The sequence below is a fragment of the Somniosus microcephalus genome, chromosome 19 (genome assembly GCF_052327205.1).
Source record: "Somniosus microcephalus isolate GS21.2 chromosome 19, FLI_Smic_1.0, whole genome shotgun sequence".
NCBI classification, from domain to species: domain Eukaryota; kingdom Metazoa; phylum Chordata; class Chondrichthyes; order Squaliformes; family Somniosidae; genus Somniosus; species Somniosus microcephalus.
Genome location: NC_141005.1, coordinates 45,894,535 through 45,917,098, shown reverse-complemented (window position 1 = coordinate 45,917,098; position 22,564 = coordinate 45,894,535). Strand labels below are relative to the sequence as shown.

Below are 22,564 nucleotides of genomic sequence, written 5' to 3'. Positions count from 1 at the left end.
CACAGAATATAACTACTCTAGCTGAAACTAACTGGGACATATGCTGCACCTGCTCAAATCCAAAGAGCTTTGGCACAGGTTGGTAATCCAGTGCTTGGGATCCCAGGTAGGCGAAGGGTATTTCTGGAGCTTAACCAGTTAGCAGCATAAGTAAGCTTGCTAGTTTTTTGGGGGGCATTGGTGTCCAGTGTTGTCTGAACCTCAAGAAATAATACCAGCCCTCTTGATAAATCTACTTCCATCAGCTCAATTTCCTCTCCCTCGCTCTTGAGAGCGCGCGCACGCACGCATGCGTTTTTTTTTCTCTTTTCCCCCCCCCCCCCGCACCAGCTCCAAACAAACTGCACCTTCTCAATTAGACTGGTACCAGCTGCTCAGTAGCTATTAGAAACACCTCTTGAATGGTAGCATAACTCCTCATCATGTTACCTCCTGCCCACAAGCTGGATACACACCATATCCCATCAAACTAATTGTAGGTGGGGAACTTCAGTAGCAACTGGAACCCCAATTATGGTGATACTTGACTCTCAGCATTTGATTTCCACTCTGGCTTCCATTAATGCCAGTCTTGGTGCATACATCCATCTGCCTTCATTGTGGTGGCAGAACCTTTTAGGTCAGACAACTTGTGATTTAATTGTTGATGTATTACTTAATCAAGATTCACATGAGGCGCTTGGGCAAAGGGATGTAAAGCTAACTTTACTTTCTCTCACCCCTACCCCTGGTTGCTGACTGAGGAGATGCAGCCTGATGCTTGCAATGCATTGATGGCTTTGGTCCTAGTTCTTGCACATGGGGTGAAGAATGTCTCTTGCATTCCTAGAAGTTCCATAGCATAGGCAGTAGTTGTTTGGACACTTTTTTTTTGTATGCCACAAGTTTAATGTGCATTATTTGCCTTCTCAATTTCAAAAGCATCAATTGAGTTTGACTTAAAGAAAAGTCAAAAGAAAAGCAGAGCATAACCTCTGTTTTCAATGGTGTAACAATCTGGAGTCATTCTTCAGTTTACATCTTGCTTTCCTTAACATAAATTCAGCATTGTCTTTTGAACAATGTAAGGCAAACTCTTTCAGTGACTTGTATAGGTGTTTTATTTTGCTTACTTGTCTAGTAAAATTTTGTTTACTGCTTAAAAATAGGCAACTACTTCCTTCAGTAGATTTCTACCCCCTCCTTTTGGACAGGTGCTTGTTCCACTTTGAATTCCACCACTTGCAACAGTGCTGGAATTCAGCTAGTCATATGTAGCACAAAGGAAGATGGTTGCGGTGGTTGGAGGTCAATCATTACAGCCCCAGGACTTTGCTGCAGGAGTTCCTCAAGGCAGTGTCATAGGCCCAACCATCTTCAGTTGCTTCATTAATGACCTTCCCTCCATAAGGTCAAAAGTGGGGATGCTTGCTGATGACTGCAGTGTTCAGTGCCATTCACAATGCCCCAGATCATGAAACAGTCCATGCCTGCATGCAGCAAGACCTGGATGATGGTCAGGCTTGGGCTGATAAGTGGCAGGCAATGATTATCTCCAAAAAGCAAGCATCTAGCCACCGCCCCTTGACATTCAACAGCATTACCATCACCAAATCATCCACCATCAATATCCTGGGGGTCATCAGTGACCAGAAACTTAACTGGACCAGCCACATAAATACTGTGGCAACAAGAGCAGGTCAGAGAGGCTAGGTATTGTGTGGCTGGTGTCTCACCTGACTCCCCAAGCCTTTCCACCCTCTACAAGGCACAAGTCAGGAGGGTGATGGAATACTCTCCACTTGCCTGGATGAGTGCAGCTCCAACACCACTCAAGGAGCTCAACACCATCAAACATACAGCAGCCTGCATGATTGGTACCCCATCCACCACCTTAAGCATTCACTCCCTCCACCACTGGTGTATTGCGGCTGCAATATGTACCATCTACAAGGTGCACTGCAGCAACTTTCCAAGGCTTTTTCAGTAGCACTTCCCATGGCCTTTACCACCTCTAAGGACAAGGCTCCAAGTGCCCCTCCAACTCACACCCCACCCTGACTTGGAAGTATATCGCTGTTCCTTCATCGTCGCTGGGTCAAAATCCTGGAACTCCCCCTCTTCTTCCCTCCCCCCCCCCCCCCCCCCCCCCCACACACAAACAGCACTGTGGGAGTAGCTTCACCACACGGACTGCAGCGGTTCAAGAAGGCGGCTCATCATCACCTTCTCAAGGGCAACTAGGGATGGGCAATAAATGCTGGCCTTGCCAGTGATGCCCATATCCCATGAATAAATAATAAATTGATTTTTTGGAAGGTATTTAACAATAGTTTTACTGGAATCCCATTCTATTCAATCTGTCACTTTATTGCCCACTCACTTAATCTGTCTATATCCCTATGCAGACTTTGTCTTCCTCACAGCTTACTTTCCCACCTAGCTTTGTATCGTCTGAAACTTGGATACATTACACACGGTCCCTTCATCTAAATCATTAATGTAGATTGTAAATAGCTGAGGCCCAGCACTGATCCTTGCCGCACCCCACTAGTAACAGCCTGCCAACCTGAAAATGACCTGTTTATTCCTACTTTTTTCTGTCCTTTAAACAATTCTCTATCCATGCTAATATTACGACCAACCCCATGAGCCCTTATCTTGTGCAATAACCTTACCTGTGGCACCTTATCGAATGCCTTTTGAAAATCTAAATAGACGACATCTACTGGTTCCCCTTTATCTACCCTGCTAGTTGCTTCCTCAAAAAACTAATAGATTTATCAAACACAATTTCCCTTTCATAAAACCATGATGACTCTGCTGTTACCACTTCTTTAATAATGGATTCTGCATTTCCCTAATGACTGATGTCAGGTTAACTAGCTGTAGTTCCATTTTTTTCTCTCTCCCTCCTTTCTTGAATAGCGGTGTTACACTTATTACCTTCCAATCCACTGGGACTGTTCCAGAATCGAGGGAATTTTGGAAGATCACAACCAATGCATCCACCTCTTTTAGAACCCTAGGATTTAGGCCATCAGGTCCAGGGGATTTGTCAACTTTTAGTCCCATTAATTCCTCCAGTACTTTTTCTTTAATTAATTTAAGTTCCTCAGTCTCATTAGACCCACTATTTCTGGTATGATTTTTGTGTCTTCTACTGTGAAGACAGATACAAAATATTTGTTTAATGTCTCTGCCATTTCTTTATTCCCCATTATAATTTCTCCTGTCTCAGCAGCTAAGGAACCCATGTTTACTTTTGCTACTCTTCCTTTTTACATACTTGTAGAAGCTCTTACAATCTGCTTTTATATTTCTTACTAGTTTACTCTTGTATTCTATTTTTTCCCTCTATCAATTAGTCCACAAACATAGACATGGCCACATCCAATACAGACTGTGGTGAGGTCAGCAGAAGCTGGTATTTAATGTACCTCATACTCACCTGACCAACACAAGTAACAGTACCATAGATGAGGCCAGATGTGGGAACCTACTTCCAGAACTGTGTGTGTGACTTGTGATTCAGCTACTTTAAGGTGAATGGAGCACATTCCCACCCTGTAGGAAAAAGTCTGGTATTGTTTCCCATCTTAGTTGAAGAGGTAGAATCATCACGTGCAACCCAGCAACCTACCATTGCACGATGCAGTACTGGGGTACCAGCATGCTGCACCACCATACTGCATTTTCAGAACAAAAGTAAGGAGCACCCAATGAGATGAGGAATGGAAAGCCATCTTGTTCTCAGCATATAAATGTGAAGGGTCGTGCAATAAATAAAATCTCACTATCTTTAAAGGTAATTTAAACAATTGACCTTCCTCAGATAAGCATAGCAGAATCTGTATTCGGAGGCATAATAAACCCAGATGTATTTCCCAGAAGAAAGTGATGCAAGCAGGGAAAAAAGGACACAGATTTTATAGAACATTTTTTAAGCATTTTATTTCTAATTACTTTGCAAACTAACTTACAAATTACATTTTTTAACATTGCAGCAAAATACAGTATATTCAAATTCAGTATTCCAATAAAGTGAGGGTAGAAGTATAAATAAATGGAAAAATAGGCAGCATACCATCTTAAATACTCTCACCTTTAGAATCCTGAAATAAAACCAAAGGTAATGTTAAAAGGCTTTGTTTTTAATTCTGTTCAATATGAAAGCAATACTTTGTTTAAGAAACAGATATTTTGCACACTTACTGGGAACAGAACCTTTCTGTTGCAGCACCTATCCACTGGGCAGATTTTTCCACTAGTGTAGGGCTATTCCAAAGTGTGCTTGGGTAATAATGCAACATTTTCATCTTCGTGATGGCTAGCACTTTTACATTTCTGCAAGAAGCAGAAATTTATGGCTGTGGTGCCCATTTTGATGTCCAATTGGATGCCAGATGCAGGGTTACAAATTAATACTGGGGTCTTGTTGGGTCAAGGAACACGAGCACAATTTTTGAACCATTTCAATACATTCAGTGCCAACTCATGGTGAATTTTTTGAGAGGCTAGTGGAGAACCCCAACATTACTCCACAAATAGTCTGGTATTGCTACTGCCACAGAGGCACTCTCTGTCTGCATTGGTATAAACACTCCAATTGCTCTTGGTGTTAGATGGAAAATTATGCCCAAAGTGAAAATGAAACACAGAAGCAAGCTCAGTTGTTTCATATGGGTTTTACAATACCTAACTCAGGATTGGCGTGTAACCAGAGAAAATACAGAGATAGAACTGATATATGCAGAGATAAGATGCTACAGACAATTATAAAAAAAACAATTCAAATCAGATTCTCCCTTTGCCACTACAACTGGGAACAATTCCCTGATCCCTCCACAAATGTTAATATATTTAGAGTACAGAATATAATTATTCATGGACCACTCATGAGGTGTTAATTCTATACAGTCATTCATGAACTGGTGTGTAATCCACCTTGGATAGCTATATAGACAAGCAAAGCTGTACTTTACAAAAATAAACTATGTTAAAAATTGCTTTATATGCATAAAATTAGTACATTCACAACCTCTGTTTTACTATATCTTACCTAACCTAATGGACATTCTAAACAGATGACCTACTATATTTAAATAACGTGTAAAAACAGATGAAATACTCAAAGCCAGATGGAATTTTGACCATAGCTACTGAAACATTGTACATTCAGAGCGTTTCCCTCACATTACTTTTGCACGAAGTGCAATAACTTGTACTATCACTAAGTAATGTGTTTTACAACTCGACACACGTGTATCTAAAATTTTACGTGAAAAATAAAGTAAATTACTGCTAATTGATCCAGATAAAATAGCATGTTATGGGCAATATCCCACAGTGCAAAGGTTAAACACAATACACTTAAGCCAAGTTTTAAAATATTAACATTTTAGGAATGTATTTAAGCATGATGACTTTTGGTTGTTATTTTGATTTTAGAATTGCCTGTGTAGTGGCAATGGTTTAAAAAAATTCTAACTGCAAATAAAGCGATCAACTCCTCCTCCTCAAAAGAGAATTGCTTCATATACAAAAAAACTGGTACTATTATACCATGACATAAGTATTTAACTGCTTAATATTAGTATACATACTAACTGACCACTGTTAAAAATCAAAATATTTATGTACTAGAAATATATAGAATTATACTTTTTAGTTTAATGCAGGGCTAATCCTACAGACATCAAAAGGCAAATAGTGGGTCTGATCTTGAGGGGCATGCTTCTGTTCATGGCATGGGAAGGACTGTCTCTCAGAGTAGAAATGTTAAGTCTTCATGGAAATGTGCAACACTAATTGTTGGTTAATCAAGATTAAAGAGGATAATATTACAGTCAAAATTTTAAATATTTGACCAAAATAACAACTTGCACTGTTCGAGATGGGACTTTCCTTGATTTGCACAAAAACCCAATTCCTTTCAAGTGACAGTGCAGAATGACCCTATCTTGGAGACTGCTAATATAACCCTACGCTGGGTTGATGCCTGTTGGGTAACACTGTCCGTATTAATATCCACTGCAAATGCAATAAGATACTGTACTACTGTAGCAAATTCAGAAGGGTGAAATAACAAAGCTGTACTGTCATTTTGCTGAATTTTACGAGGGATTTTTATCTGCAATATAAACATTCGCAAGTAGGTTTTTGCTAATTGTTTAATTTTTAAATGTATTAATAAAATACTTTAAAACAGGGGTTCTCAACCAGGAGTCCACAGCCCTCTAGGGGTCCGCCAAAAATAACCAGAGTGTAGGAAAAAAAAAGTATACATTTTCGTGCATGTTTATTACATGCTGAAAATGCAGAAATTAATACGTTCTCAGGTTCTCATGTTCTCGTTTTATGTAAGATGTAATAGAGTTATTTCAGCGGGAGCAAGATAAATTACAAAGAACAGGGAAAATCGTTGTAAATGCACGCAATAAACACCAGATATGGATGCATTTTTAATTCGACCATCAGCTTCAAAACAACAAAACCCACAGAGTGATGCTACAGAACTTCCTTCATCAAGTTCAACTGTAAAAGCTGAAGAACACCGAGGTGTTGGAGGTGTGAGTACAAAAACGTAAAGCCGCCATTAACCCTGCAAAATTTAGGAAATACGAGGACAGCTATTTTTTTTCTCTCGTTTCCTCTATGGTAGCTGTTAATGTTGCTGCCATCATCCACACATCGTCTAGAGCGATCTTTTGTTTCTTAACTTGTCCCATTACCTTTTGCCTTGCACTATCATCCCTTTTGTCATTCAATCTCTCCTGCCTTCCATCCCATCACAGACCTTCCCTTTGTTCTTTCCTCCCCTCCTCCCTGCCCCTGCTTAAAGATCTCTCCTCCCTAAGCTTTTCTAGTTCTGACGAAGGGTTCGACCCGAAACGTTGACTCTGTTTCTCCTCTCTTCGATGCTGCCTGACCTGCTGAGTTCTGTTGTTATTTCAGCTACTTCAATTTTGGTTTTATTTGTACTGGAAGTGGAGATATACCTGAAACACAACGGCCCAGAAATTCGGGTCTCCACGGGTGAGTACGCATGGGGTACTCACCCATAAGCCCAATGGAAGTGCCGGTTTTGTGCATGCACTGCGCATGTGCGGGCAACCGGCACTTCTGTTCCCCTGAAAGAAGGGGTTAAGAGGTGGAACGCGTGCGTGGGAGAGGCAGCGCGTGCGCATCGAACTTACATTTTGTTTCCAGGTTTCTCCGGGAAGGTAAGTCTCCAGAAGTTAGACATGTAAAAAGCAGTCGCAAGGCCTGCTTTTAACAAGGTAAGTGGTGAATTAATTGAAATTAAAACATTTTTTCCACAGGTTTATTATTTTTAAATACTTTAAAGAAAGGTAAGTTTATTTTTAGCCCCGTTAGAAAATGTAATTAATTTTTTCAAAAATTTAAATGGTTTAAAATAGTTATTTCATGTAATTTATAGTTTATTTTATAAATGTGATTTAAAAAAAAATTTATTTGAAGTTTTAGGGCTTATAGTATTTATAGGTTTGACAGCCCTTCCTGTCAAACTTATGAATGAAGCATTCCCTGCTACCATTGGCTCTCCATGGCCCACGTGATCCCAGGGAACGCATCGAACTAACTGCGCCCCTGGGATACACAAGCACAGCGCGCCGGCAGTTGGAGGAGGCCCAGGATCACAATTCCACGGGGGCTCACAGCTCAACGGCCGGCGCGCTAGGTAAGTAGAGGTCGGGGGCATGCACCCGCGGGAAGCCTCCGACCAGAATTTCTGGGCCAATGTGTAAACTGTGCACAAGTGCTGTCCAATGAATCTTTGAAACCCTTCAAATTACAGAGACATTTAATTACCAAGCATGAAATATATAAGGACAAGCAATGTTTGTTTTTTTGAGCAAAAGGTTAAGGAACTGCTCGGTACTAAAGCAGTAATGAAATCCACAACTACCACTGATAAAAAGCTTGTAGTCTCATCCTAATTAGTGGCGCAGAAAATTGCTAAAGCAAAAAAATCGCATATGAGTTGATAATGCCGTGTGTCATTGAAATCGTAAGGGAAATGTTTGGAGAGCAGAAGGCCAAGGAACTGGAAAAAATACCAGTATCAAAAGACACTGTGGGCTACAAACCCCTTTAGCAAAAATATTGAGGCTAAAATGCCACCCGACTCATTAAAGCTATTAGAAGAGTTCATTGGCATTTCATCAGACAGCTCCCTCAGAACCAAGTTCAGTGCAATGCTGCTGGAGACATTTTGATGTGAATGCTCTGATTAATACAGCACTGCTTCTTCTGCAGCACTGAAAGGCCGGAATTTTAATTTGGAGGCGGGTAGAGAACGGGGCTGAGGGGGCAGGAAATGCAGGAGAACAGGTTTCTCTCAGGCCCTGCCGAATTTAACGGCAGGGGCTGATTAGCATTTTGATTCTTTGTTTTCTGCCCACAGTCAGCCAGATGGAAAGGCTGGCTGGCTGTCAGGCGGGTAGGCCTGAGGCACCAGGCCGCAGAGAGGGTGGGATGGGAAGGCCGGGGATCTGGATCGTTGGAGACAAGGTCTGGGGCTGGATCATTGGAGGCGAGGTCGGAGTCTGGATCATTGGAGGCGAGGTTGGGGTCTAGATCATTGGAGGGGAGGTCGGGGGCTGGATCGGCGGAGGCGAGGTCGGGGTCTGGATCATTGGAGGGGAGGTCGGGGGCTGGATCATTGGAGGGGAGGTCGGGGTCTGGATCATTGGAGGCGAGGTCGGGGTCTGGATCATTGGAGGGGAGGTCGGGGGCTGGATCGGCGGAGGTGAGGTCGGGTCTGGATCATTGGAGGGGAGGTCGGGGTCTGGATCATTGGAGGGGAGGTCGGGGCTGGATCATTGGAGGCGAGGTCGGGGCTGGATCATTGGAGGCGAGGTCGGGGTCTGGCTCATTGGAGGTGAGGTCGGGGTCTGGATTGGCGGAGGGGAGGTCGGGGTCTGGATCGGCGGAGGCGAGGTCGGGGTCTGGATCATTGGCGGTGAGGTCGGGGTCTGGATCATTGGAAGCGAGGTCTGGATCGGCGGAGGCGAGGTCGGGGTCTGGATTGGCGGAGGGGAGGTCGGGGTCTGGATCATTGGAGGGGAGGTCGGGGTCTGGATCATTGGAGGCGAGGTCGGGGTCTGGATCGGCGGAGGCGAGGTCGGGGTCTGGATTGGCGGAGGGGAGGTCGGGGTCTGGATCATTGGCGGTGAGGTCGGGGTCTGGATCATTGGCGGTGAGGTCGGGGTCTGGATCGGCGGAGGCGAGGTCGGGGTCTGGCTCATTGGAGGCGAGGTCTGGATCGGTGGAGGGGAGGTCGGGGTCTGGATCGGCGGAGGGGAGGTCGGGGTCTGGATCGGCAGAGGCGAGGTCAGGGTCTGGATCGGTGGAGGGGAGGTCGGGGTCTGGATCGGCGGAGGTGAGGTCGGGGTCTGGATCATTGGCGGTGAGGTCGGGGTCTGGATCATTGGAGGGGAGGTCGGGGTCTGGATCATTGGAGGGGAGGTCGGGGTCTGGATCGGTGGAGGGGAGGTCGGGGTCTGGATCATTGGCGGTGAGGTCGGGGTCTGGATCATTGGAGGGGAGGTCGGGGTCTGGATCATTGGAGGGGAGGTCGGGGTCTGGATCATTGGAGGCGAGGTCGGGGTCTGGATCGGCGGAGGGGAGGTCGGGGTCTGGATCATTGGAGGCGAGGTCGGGGTCTGGATCATTGGAGGCGAGGTCGGGGTCTGGATCGGTGGAGGGGAGGTCGGGGTCTGGATCATTGGCGGTGAGGTCGGGGTCTGGATCATTGGAGGGGAGGTCGGGGTCTGGATCATTGGAGGGGAGGTCGGGGTCTGGATCATTGGAGGCGAGGTCGGGGTCTGGATCGGCGGAGGGGAGGTCGGGGTCTGGATCATTGGAGGCGAGGTCGGGGTCTGGATCATTGGAGGGGAGGTCGGGGTCTGGATCATTGGAGGCGAGGTCAGGGTCTGGATCATTGGAGGGGAGGTCGGGGTCTGGATCATTGGAGGGGAGGTCGGGGTCTGGATCATTGGAGGCGAGGTCGGGGTCTGGATCATTGGAGGGGAGGTCGGGGTCTGGATCATTGGAGGCGAGGTCGGGGTCGGGGTCTGGCTCATTGGAGGCGAGGTCGGGGTCTGGCTCATTGGAGGCGAGGTCGGGGTCTGGATCATTGGAGGCGAGGTCGGGGTCTGGATCATTGGAGGTGAGGTCGGGGTCTGGATCGGTGGAGGTGAGGTCGGGGGCTGGATCGGTGGAGGTGAGGTCGGGGTCTGGATCGGTGGAGGTGAGGTCGGGGGCTGGATCGGTGGAGGTGAGGTCGGGGTCTGGATCGGTGGAGGTGAGGTCAGGGGCTGGATCGGTGGAGGTGAGGTCGGGGGCTGGATCGGTGGAGGTGAGGTCGGGGTCTGAATTGTTGGAGGGGAGGTTGGGTGGAAAGGCACTTACCCCCTGGATCCAGCAGTTCTCGCCTTCCTTTAGCGGGCAGGTTCCCCGAGGCACAGCCAGCTAGACCTAAATTTAAAATGGTGCTTGCAAATGAGGCATGGAGCCTCATTATAATATTTAAAGCGCCAACCCACCTCTTGGGTGCGGTTTAGATGCCCATCCTGCCTCCGTTAAAACCGGAAGTGGGCTGGTTGGAGGTGGATTGGGGTCGGGGTTCAGATTTATTACTTTTTAGCGTCCCACTCGACCCCAACCCACCCATTTTTTGGGCTTAAAATTCCCCCTAAAGAGTTGGTCTCATTTAGTACAACCTGCTTATGTGAAGCTGGACGTTCAGCAATGACATCAATGAAAACAAAGTACGGAGCCAGGATGAACATTGACCATTGCATGCGCGTGTGCTTGTCGCAGATAACTCCGCGCCTTGACAGAATTGTTGCTCAGCACCAGCAACAAGTTTCACATTAAGTAAGTAAAAAAAAAATATATACTGTATATGTTAATTGCATAACTAATTTTTATACAGAAAAAAATACTTGTGTTGTGCTACAGGGGGGTCCGTGGAATTTTTATAACACGGGAGGGGGGGGCCTCAGATGCGAAAAGGTCGAGAATCCCTGCTGTAAAACATAAATGTTCACACCTGAACTGTGCAAGTTATTCTTGGAAGACAACGCTCCTCTTTAACAATTTGTCTTTGTTTATATGTGGCAGGAGTGTAATTGGGATGGGCAGTAGATGCATTTGTCCACAAAATAACTTTTATTAAAGAGATTACAGCTATTACAAAATTTAAAAACTTAAAAAACTCTGCAATTATGATTTATTTTACATTATTGTTAATTATCTTCCATCAGAAAGCTCTTATCTAAAATATCTTAAAAGGATTAAATGAATAGATTGACCTGTAGATTTGAACCCCAAATTCCAGAGATGAAAGCAGTGTTATTGTGCTATTGAATGCCGCTTGATTTTTGCAACTCTAAAATTAACACACTATGTTTCAGTTAGCTTGTATCCTGGTGAATAAATATGATTCAGAGTAATTGGCAGCATATATCTCATTTCCTGCTTTATGGCTTAGTATCTATATTTTGCACTGACAAGCTAAATTAAATATTTTGTTGATCTTTATCACATACAAGTGTTGATAGTTGCCAACTACTGTACATCGAATTGAGTTCAGTTATTCTTGTTTATTCTCTATTGGATTCCCCATAATTTTGCAGCATACAAATCTTTCATTTTGTAGTCAGTACACCTGCTGCAGTGAAACAGGCAGAGCATGGTCACTTACTCAAAACCACTCGATGAACAATTTCTCACCAAATTATAGTGAAAAGAAAAAAATGTTCAATTCCTCCATCAGATCATGTCCTATTAGTTCAATACAAAACTGTAATGGAATCCCAATGAGAAATGACATTTAGCCTGGTCATTCCACAGATTAAGCACAATCTGCACTGCCATTTGATAACCCGAGGGAGAAAATTCTGTGCATAAATACTTGCAATCCCCAAATCAAGTAAAACTCCAAAATGTTGTTCCATTCCCACACTGTCGTTATTCAACTGTAACCTGCTGCTGTCCAAAGATAACCTTCTGCCCCTCACCTGCCTCCAGGTTGCCCTGTGGAGTATTTGATCATACTTTATAGTTTTGGTTTCATTAAAACAGATGTGAAAAAAGTTTACAGTACTCGTGTGAAATGCCTTGTGTCACTGCACTCAAATACTAGGTAACCAACAGAGATTTACCACTTTATCTCTCACTTCACTTTTGATAACTGAAAATGGCACTTTGTCCCCAAAAGAAGTACTTCAGCTGGGTTATTTCCTTCAGTTTCACCAGCACACAATAACATATTAAACATAAAAACAGTGATTTAAATAAAAAACATTACTCCTGGTTTTAGCAAAATAATAATTTTGGAGTGATAAACATGATCATCTAATGTAAAACATCTGTGAACAAGAAACAGGCATTCAACTCTTGCACTGCCTGAAACACACACAGAATTCAGCATATAACACTGTGTGCTCCGATCAGCGAAGCACTGTAAATTGAAGGCACATCTTATATAATGTGTGCACACCCTAAGCAAGGCATGGATTTAGTAGATGTCTACAGTGCAGTCAAAAAAGGAATTTAGCATCAATACCACTAAGCTTCCAGAAAAAACACAAATTGAACATTTCATCTAAAATTCCCAAGTGTAGTGGCAACGGTATCTGAAATCACTATAATTCTATACTAAGGTTAGGATAATGTTCCATTAATACTTTCACCTGTCTCCCTGCATTTAACACGATGGCTTACGAATAGAAGTGAACTTGGGAATTAGATTTTGTCAAGCGGGAGAGAATGATTCTGATAAGAACATTACATCTTATGAATAGACTCAGACAATGAGAACTGACTTGTTACAAATAAACAAAGTGCTGATTGAATAGGTCTTATACTAAAGTACTTGTTATAAGGCCAGGTATCAAATGAAAGCATTGACAGAAGCTAAAAATGAAAGAAACCTAAAGTAAACTCTTCTATATTTTGCTGACACACTTAAAAGACTTAATATGTCACATATAACTTACCACAGATAAAAGTGATCAAATAAGGATATCTCAGTACTGTAATATGGCCACTATCCCTCACTATTCTAGCCCTTGCCAGTATTCAGGATTCTGCCAACATAGTAGCTCTTACAACTGGCAAAACATCCCCAAGTGCATATGTGCAAAACACCAAATATAAAGTAACACTGAGTAATTATTGCATAGTGGATGAGTAGGTTATATTTCTAAGTTACAGTCTGAGATCGCTGTCGTATTTCCGCACAAGGCTGGTGAGTGCTGGAGTTCAAGATACATTCCAGTGGTTGGTCATGCTGCATTTGGTTTACTCGGGCATGCTCTTCAAACCATTCCTGTTGGAAATGGAGACATTTTTATTGCTGTACATTGTGTGAGACAGGAGCTGGTAAAAATGTATTAGCATCTAATTGTAGGTTCAATTTTTTGATATTTTTTACAGGAGTATGTTTTCATGGACAATTCTACAAAATCGTTTCACTCTGAAATATATTCTAACAAATCAAATTATCTAAATGGATTTGTCTATTTGGAAAACATAGCATAGCGCACATCATTGTAAAGGTTCTCATACCTGAATCTCCTCTTCATACATTTTAATGCTCAGGTCACTTTTAGTTCTTAATCTTCTGCCAATAAAAACCATTTTAAGCTGCTGTAATAAAACAAGAAATAGTTTTCATTTCATAAAGATTAGGACAGTCCTAAATGCCCTCTTGAAAAGAAAGTTGCTTCAGATATGAAACACATAATGTAATAGTATAGTTAAGATAGTATGCTCATCAACGGTCCTGGTAATTATCTTCCCTTTCTCCTTCCTTTTGGGCACACCCAATGCCGCACAACATTCCCCAGCAAAAAGTATAAGTGGGCAACCTGTTTGTAGGTGAGCTTCCATAAATACCACTCTTAGTGGGGCATTAGGTTGTGTGCAAGAGCAGTCCAAGGTGAGCAATCCATTGCTTTCAATCTGCCCCTCTGGGTAAAATCAGGGACTCACCATTTGGACTGCTACAGATTCAAACCAATGTCATAAGAACATAAGAATGACTATTTGGGTCATTCAGGCCTTTTCCCTCACAGACCCTGTATAGTATGTCCAATTGTACTCTACTCTACCCAAGTCATTCTAAGAACATTTTGTAAGGGAAGCAATCAACTATACAACTATTAGGCACATCAAGTACAATCAAGTTTGAGTTTCTTTTGAATTCTACAGCTGCAGGTATTAAAGTTGGGGAATTAAATATGGAACATTTATACACTGCTAAAACAAAGAAGTATTTTTTTCTGTGCATTTTAATTTTCTTTCCAATTTTCTCCCCTTCCCTTCCTTCCTCCTCCACTGAAGGTTTCTACACTTTGCTTGGATACACTTCCAAGAATGCCTCGCCCAAGGTGACCATTATTCATGTGTGAGAATGGACAGCGAGCAGAAACAAGCTATTCAACCACGGGGGGAAAGGGTATCACAGTCAAGATGGATCTTGTCCTCACCCAATGTCCACATGTGCACTTCCAGCAGAGACCACTAGATAATGTTCACATGCAGGAACCCTGACTCGATTTCACTATCCCCATGGGCTAATGTAGTGCTTGTGTTGTGATCGGGTACTTCAGCAGTAACTGAGGATTGAATTCGAGACCCTTTGGGTCTGCATGGCTCAGTGCTTCCTAAATAAACTCACTGAGACATTGGGGGAGTTAAAATAATTTATGTTAATAGATGATCATGAAAGCAGATCATGATTACATTATCTGTTAAAATGAATGTCATACATGTGCTAAAACTGCCACCTAGTGGTAAAAATGTATTTTGTCAAATCCTGAATTTTATTTGTATTCAGATGCGATATTTCATAATTGTTTCAAAGTTAACATTGCATAAAATATGACACTCCACACATAAGAAGGCAACACAGCAATAAGCAACCTGAAAGGAACAGAGTCATTTTAAGGCTGTTTAACAGTCTAACATTAACAAGACATGAAATAATATCAGAATAATGCCCCCCCCCCACCTCGGCAAGACAAAATGTAAATGTCTGTAGCTGCCCACATACTTCCCTTCGTCATCCTGGATATGTAGGACAAATGTAGATTTATAAATGGCAACATTACCTACATTTAATAATTAGGGAATAATGACAAATTGTTAACACTCAAACAAAAAAGGAACAATGAATAAAAGAAAGGAAAACTGGGTTATGTATAAATACGTACATCATTGCTTGCCATTCTGGATGACAGCTTAAAGAGTCCAGAGATCTCAGAAGATGGGGAACCGTTCTGTTTGTTGAACTCAAGAAGTCTATCAATTTCCTCTTTGTCCACATCAGTCTCAAAAACAATTCCATTTTCATCTGTTATAGATAAAATATCAAATGCAAAATACAGACAAAATCTTGTTAAAAAACACACAAAGTTAGAGCATGACACACAACACCAATCTCTAGTATTAGCTGATCACATTTAAATACAAAACAAAAACTGAACACAAGAAACATTAAATTAAAAGACAAAATACAGAGGTACAAAATTGCAAAAAGAAAATACCAATAATGGAAATTCATATGGGTGACAATACCTTCCTCATCTTTATTTTTTCTACTGTAGTTCATCCGGAATAGAAATGCATCCAAAATAAAGGCAACGATAATAGTAAGTACAACCTAAATAAGAAAAAAAGTCAGAGAAGTCACAACTGATTGTTACACAAAATAAACTCAGTTTTAGAATCATTTAGAAATGATCACAGTAGGCAGATTTGTTGCAGTTCTCAATCTTTCCTCAGAATGTGATCATGTCTTTTTGTTTGAAAATAAATATGTTAAGTGGGTTACATTAGAAATCATCACAAGTCAACATCAAAGGGAAATAATGTGTGATTTAAATTAGATCAGAACTTAAATTATAATGGTATTAAACCTTTCTAAATAAGATTTTCACAAATAAAAATAGATTTAAGGCAGCACAGATGCTTTTTAATGTAAGTTGCACATTGCTAAGCACGCTTAACAGCAGAACTCAAAAACGGATCTATAAAAAAAAATCATAATTATTTCCTCATGATCACTGTTAGTGCACTGTTCCTCCCTTTGGGATTAATATAATTTTTACAGGATTTACATTATTTCTCCTCTCTTTTCCCCTAGCTATTTAATCATATTAACTGCTGTATATCCAAGAATGGAAAGCATTTCCCATGATTACATTTTCCTCTTTTTTCTAATTCTAATAAAAAATAGACAAGTGTGAAGTGGATCCTCTGTTATCCACCACAATAGAGGGGACCTGTGGCACATTGTAGAAATTGGCACATAATTTAGGGTTCCCAAATTACTATACTGCTGATTTCTCTGCCTCTCCCCATCCAACTGCCTCAGTGCTCTCCAACGCCATTCAGACTCATTAGACCTGCCAGCATACATAGATACATAGAAGATAGGAGCAGGAGTAGGCCATTCGGCCCTTCGTGCCTGCTCCGCCATTTAATGAGATCATGGCTGATCCTTTAATTCAGTATCCCGTCCCCGCCTTCTCTCCGTAACCCTTAACCCCTTTTGCCCGTAGAAATATATCTAATTCCCTCTTAAATATATTTAATGAGCTGGCGTACACTGCCCTCTGTGGCAATGAGTTCCACAGGTTCACCACTCTCTGAGTGAAGAAATTCCCCCTCATCTCTGTCCTAAATGGTTTAGCCCTTATCCTTAAATTATGTCCTCTAGTTCTGTTTTCACCCGCCAAGGGAAACATTCCTTCTGCATCCAGTCTGTCTAGACCTGTCAGAATTTTATACACTTCTATGAGGTCCCCTCTCAATCTTCTAAACTCCAGTGTGTACATCCCTAAACTACATAGTCTCTCCTCATAGGTCATTCCCGCCATTCCTGGTATCAGCCTGGTGAATCGCCGCTGCACCCCCTCCATGGCAAGAACATCCTTCCTCAGATGAGGCGACCAAAACTGTACACAGTACTCGAGGTGTGGTCTCACCAGTGCCCTGTACAGCTGCAGCAAGGTATCCCTGTTCCTGTATTCTAACCCTTTTGCTATGAAGGCCAGCATACCGTTTGCCTTCTTGACCGCCTGTTGCACCTGCATGCTCGCCTTCAGTGACTGGTGTACAAGAACACCCAGGTCTCTCTGTACTTCCCCCTCTCCCAATCTATTGCCATTTAAATAATAATTTGCCCTCCCGTTCCTGCACCCAAGGTGGATAACTTCGCACTTGTCCACATTATAGTGCATCTGCCATTTATCCGCCCAATCGCCCAGTCTGTCCAAATCGCTCTGGAGCTTCCTGGTCTCTTCCTCTGAGCCCACCCCACCTCCTAGTTTAGTGTCGTCTGCAAATTTGGAAATGCTGCATCCGACTCCCTGATCCAGGTCATTAATGTAAATTGTGAACAGCTGGGGGCCCAGGACAGATCCCTGTGGTACCCCACTTGTTACTGCCTGCCATTCAGAAAATGAGCCGTTTATTCCAACTCTCTGTTTTCTATCTGACAGCCAGTTCCCTATCCACGCCAAAACTTTCCCCTTTATCCCATGAGCCTCAATTTTCCATGCTAATCTTTTATGTGGGACCTTATCGAAGGCCTTTTGGAAGTCCAGGTACACCACATCTACTGGCTCTCCCCCATCTATTCTACCAGTTACTCCCTCAAAAAATTCCAATAGATTAGTCAAGCACGATTTACCCTTTGTAAATCCATGTTGACTCTGTCCTATCCTGTCCCCATTTGCTAAGTGCTCCGCTATTTCATCCTTAATGATGGACTCCAGCATTTTGCCCACAACTGATGTAAGGCTTACAGGTCTGTAATTACCTGCTTTTTCCCTACCCCCCTTTTTGAATAGTGGGGTAACGTTAGCTACCCTCCAATCCATCGGCACTGTTCCCGAGTCTAATGAATTCTGAAAAATCATCCTTAGTGCATCCGCTATCTCTAGGGCCACCTCCTTCAGTACCCTAGGATGCATGTTATCAGGCCCTGGGGATTTGTCCACCTTCAATCCCTTTAGCTTCCTTAACACCATATCCTTAGAGATATTGATTTGCGTCAGTTCCTCCTTTGCCAATGTCCCTATTTTTCCCGATATCCCAGGGAGGTTTTTTGTGTCTTCCTTCGTAAAGACTGACCCAAAGTATGCATTTAGTTGATCTGCCATTTCCTTATTTCCCATTATATATTCCCCCGTATCTGACTGCAATGGACCAACTTTGGTTTTCACCAGTCTTTTCCTTTTGATATATTTATAAAAGCTTTTGGAGTTAGTTTTTATATTTTCCGCCAGCTTGTTTTCGTAAGCTATTTTGCCCCTCTTGATCATGCCCTTTGCCCTCCTTTGCTCTATCTTAAACTGTTCCCAATCTTCCGCTCTGGCGCTTTTTTTGGCTATTTTATAGCATGATCAACAGGTCTGGCAACAGCTGTTATTAATCAGCTATTCTGGTGGCTCATAGCTCCTGCACATTCCCATCGCTGACTTTTAGCTGCAGGACCTGCCAAAAGAACCAAGAGAACCTGCAAAAAGCAATTTCCCCACCAATCAGGACAGGTCAGGGCAGTGGAGGCTGCTCACTGGATCACTGGAGGTGAGCACATGCTGCCTTTAGTGCTCACCTCTGTAACTGGGTGGTGGTTGTTGGCATTGGAAGAGCACTTTTGGCTGGCTTTCTTGGATCTGTAGCTAGTCTGGTGGCTGGAGTTGTGGTGGCTGCAAGAGGTCCATGCTCTCAAACGACAGGGAAAACAGATAATCGGAGTGTGGATAATTGAGGCTTCACTGTGTAAAGTAGTCTTCACTGCTTTATGCACATGCTTTTTTTCTAAAATTTGAGAACAATGGAAAATATATCCCTTATGCCGTTTAGCTAAAAATCAGCGAGTTAAAATAGACAAATGCAACTGACAGAATCACAAAAATTACGACTTAATAACAACAGAAAACACTGGAAAGGTATCAGAATTGAGTTACAGTACATAGAATTGCACAGATTCTATAGCACAAAAAATAACCACAGTTCAACTTGTCTATGCCACTGTTTATACTCCACACAAGCTTTCTCCCACTCTAATCACTTCTTCTTACCTTGCCCCATATCCCTCTATTCCCTTCTCCCTCATGTATCCCCTTAAATGCATCAAAGCTATCTTCAACCACTCCATGTGGCAGCGAGTTCTACATTCTCACCACTCTCTTGTGTAAAGAACTTCCTCCAAAATTCTAAATTTGGTCGGTTAGTGGTTATCTTATATTTATGCCTCCTTGTTCTGGACTCACCCACATGTGGAAACAGATTCTCCACATCCACCCCATTGAACCCTTTCATAATATTAAATACTTCTATCACGTCTCCTCTTAATCTTCTCTTTTCCAAAGAGCCCCAGCCTGCTCAATCTTTCCTGATAGTTGCATCCTCTCAATTTTAGTAACATCCTTGTAAATCTTTCTGCACGTTCTCCAGTGTTTCAATATCCTTTTTGTAAGCATGTTTACCAGGACTCACAATACTCAAAGTGTGGTCTAACCAAGATTCCATATACATTTAACATTACTTCCCTGTTTTTGTATTCTGTTCTTCTTGAAAATGAAAGCCAATGCATTATTTGCACTCTTTGGCCTAGAAATTCATTATAGCCACTTTTGGGGCGGTAAAGTCAGGCGGCCGCTAAAGTTTGCGCCCGGCGCAAATTCGAGGCCACTTCGCCGATATTCATTAGCTTCGCCCTAAGAGTTTGCTCGAGCGCTAAAACTGGCGATGCACGGCTCTCTTTAGGTGCTAAGCCGGAGGTGCTGAGCGATACCGCCAAGGCCGGGCGCAGCGCAGGTGCGGCCATTTCTTGATTGACAGCAGACACCGTGGCGCCGGCCAGCTCTTAAGGGGGAAGGGTTGACTTGGTCTGCTGCCACGCCCTGCACACTGGAGCCCTCCAGCTAGGCCTGAACACTGCTGCTGGACCCATATAGCGCCTCAAAGTATGGAGAAGGCCCATGAACGAGCGCAACGCTTCTCAGAGCTTGATCTGAGGGTGCTGGTTAGCGCTGTGGAGAAGAGACGCCATATTTTGTTCCCAGACAATGGGAGGAAGCCGCCGACCCGCGTCTACCGGAGAGCCTGGAGGCATGTCGCCACCAGGGTGACATCGAACAGTGAGGTCCCCAGGAGCGCGGTACAATGCCGCAAGAAACTAAATGACCTCGCCAGGATTGTCAGGGTGAGTACCCTTTCCAGTGTCCTCCTCATCCTTGCATGTGCACCTCACATTATGGGCAAAGGGACCTGAAAGCCCTAATGGCCAGCCCTCATGCAGCAGCTATGGGTCAGTCATGAACATCAATTGCACATTGTACACTTAACACACTGGCCAGGCTATTCGACCATGGGAGGCAGTGCACACAAGATCAGGGCTACAGACTGGCCAGGCTATTCGACCATGGGAGGCAGTGCACACAAGATCAGGGCTACACACTGTACTTAGAGGCCGTCCTTTCTCTTGCAGGCCAAGCTGGCCAATAATAAGAGGAGCCGGACTGTGACCGGGGGAGGCGGACCCCAGATCCAGCCGCTCACCGAGCTGCAACAGCGCGTGGAGCGCATCATGGGTGCCCGGGTGATTGGCCCCGTTGCATCTGGAGATGCCGACCCTGTTCTGGGCACCAATGGTAAGGACATCATTTTTTGGACCTCTCTCGTCCCACTTGCGCATCAGATCTACATCCTTTGCCACTGTCCGACCAATGCGCTGAATGCCACCACTCATGCATCCCTCGCTGACGCCCTCTCCTCACTCTAAAGCTACTCTTGTGCCTTTCTGCTTTCAGATGGTGAGGAGGAGGTCCCTGAAGTTGCCAGTGACAGCCCCTCAGAAGAGGAGGAGGAGGAGGAGCAAGAGGAAGGCGGCCCATCAGGGGAACCCTCAGCCACGGCAAGCCATGCCACTGTAGGGGAGACGTCTTCCCTGGAGGGGAGCGTGGGGGAAGGGTTGGAGGGGAGTCCAATTGCTGGGCCCAGCGGCGTCCAGCAACGCAGGAAGGGTCGGCCAGTTCGGCGGCCTTCTCCCCAGAGGGTGAGTCCGGCCTCCAGTCCGGGGACGGTCAACGCCGAGGAGATGCGCCGCCTCGAGGACATGTCCGCGGACTCGGAGCGCCGGCACACGGAGCTCATGGGGGTAGTGGGACGGATGCCTGAGGCCATGCAGTCCCTGTCTCGGAGTGTCACCGAATTCGGGGCCTCTGTGGCAGCGACTGGCCAGGTGATCAGTGGTGCCGTGCAGTCACTGGCTGTTCTGATGCGGTCACAGAACAGGGCAACACGGGCACTCACTGCTGCCACACTCGCTGTGTCAGCCCGGCATCGCCAGGGCACCCGGAGCGTTGCAGCAGCACAGCGGTCTGTCCCTCGGCAGATTGCTGCGCATGCTGCAGTGCTGGCCCGGCCGAGTGCCAGTGTCTCAGGCGACCAGCGAGCGCCTGCCATCCGTCAGCTTGCCCCCATTGCGCCAGCCGCCACTGCCACTCCCCCAGTGGAGTTGCCACGAGCTGCTGCAGCGACTGATGCTGGCCAGCCACAGCTGCAGCATTCACCAGCTGGCCCCTCGAGGGCCAGACCTCGTCTAGGCCGACCCCCAAGGGCATCTGCCGTCACGACATGTGCCCCTCAGGAGCCTTCCCCCAGCCTTGCAGCAGCCACTGGCCTCACTTTGAGGAGGAGCAGCAGGGCGTCCAGGGGCCGGCAAAGTTTGCAGAGGGCATCGCCCTCGCGGGACACAAAGTAGAGGGTGTGTCCAAATGTGTTTTGTGGAATGGTTGTTTTTTGAAGGCCGAGGATGAGGCCATTTTTATTTACATCTTTGGTTAATCCTCCCCAGGTTGTGGGAGTGACTCATGTGTGTGAGTGTTTTTTGGGGGTTTCGTGTGTTCTTGGTTTTCATGTGGGAAGGGCCCTGAGTTTGTACAATAAACCATTTTATTTATTCACATTGTCCATGTTTGATCTTTGAAGTGTTTGTTGCCTTAACCGGCTGAGGGCTTGCGGAGCGGCTGCAATCATGTTCTTTCATTGGCACATGCCATTCCCTGACAGGGGGCCTAGAAGTGACGTTCAATAAGCCGCCGATGGGCGGCCCTTGGACCTTCTGCCTCCCTCCTGGGCTGGTACTCCTCGTCCTCCTCCTCCTCATGCTCCTCCTCCTGAGGTGGTGGTCCAACGTGAGGTGGCAGTGCCTGAGTCCTGCGGATAGCCAGGTTGTGCAGCATGCAGCAAACGACGACGAATTGGGAGACTCGCTCCTGCGAATACTGGAGGGCTCCCCCGGAGCGATCCAGACAGCGGAACCGTTGCTTCAGGACGCCGATTGTTTGTTCGATGAGGTTCCTGGTCGCTTGATGGCTCTCGTTGTATGCCTCTTCAGCAGGGGTCGTGGGCGCGCGGAGCGGGGCCATGAGCCAGGTACACAAAGGATAGCCTTTGTCCCCGATAAGCCATCCTCTTGGGTGAGGCTGTGCCTGGAACATGTCAGTCACAGGATAAAGGCATCGTG

The 22,564-nt window shown here is 44.7% G+C and overlaps 1 protein-coding gene across 2 annotated transcripts in view; it reads right to left on the bottom strand.

Annotated features, from left to right (window-relative positions):
- Nucleotides 1–6,137: 6,137 nt before the first annotated feature.
- tpcn1 (two pore segment channel 1) overlaps nucleotides 6,138–22,564 on the bottom strand; it is a 99,460-nt gene continuing 83,033 nt past the window's right edge. The window contains exons 24-27 of one of the 2 annotated variants that reach the window (XM_085961740.1): nucleotides 15,598–15,682; nucleotides 15,234–15,373; nucleotides 13,585–13,665; nucleotides 6,138–13,345 (exon numbers count right to left, since the gene is read on the bottom strand). In XM_085961740.1, coding sequence (XP_085817866.1) covers nucleotides 13,220–13,345; nucleotides 13,585–13,665; nucleotides 15,234–15,373; nucleotides 15,598–15,682 — 432 coding nt within the window. In that variant the 3' untranslated portion in view covers nucleotides 6,138–13,219. The remainder of the gene's footprint in view (nucleotides 13,346–13,584; nucleotides 13,666–15,233; nucleotides 15,374–15,597; nucleotides 15,683–22,564) is intronic. The other variant, XM_085961741.1, reaches the window with a different exon arrangement.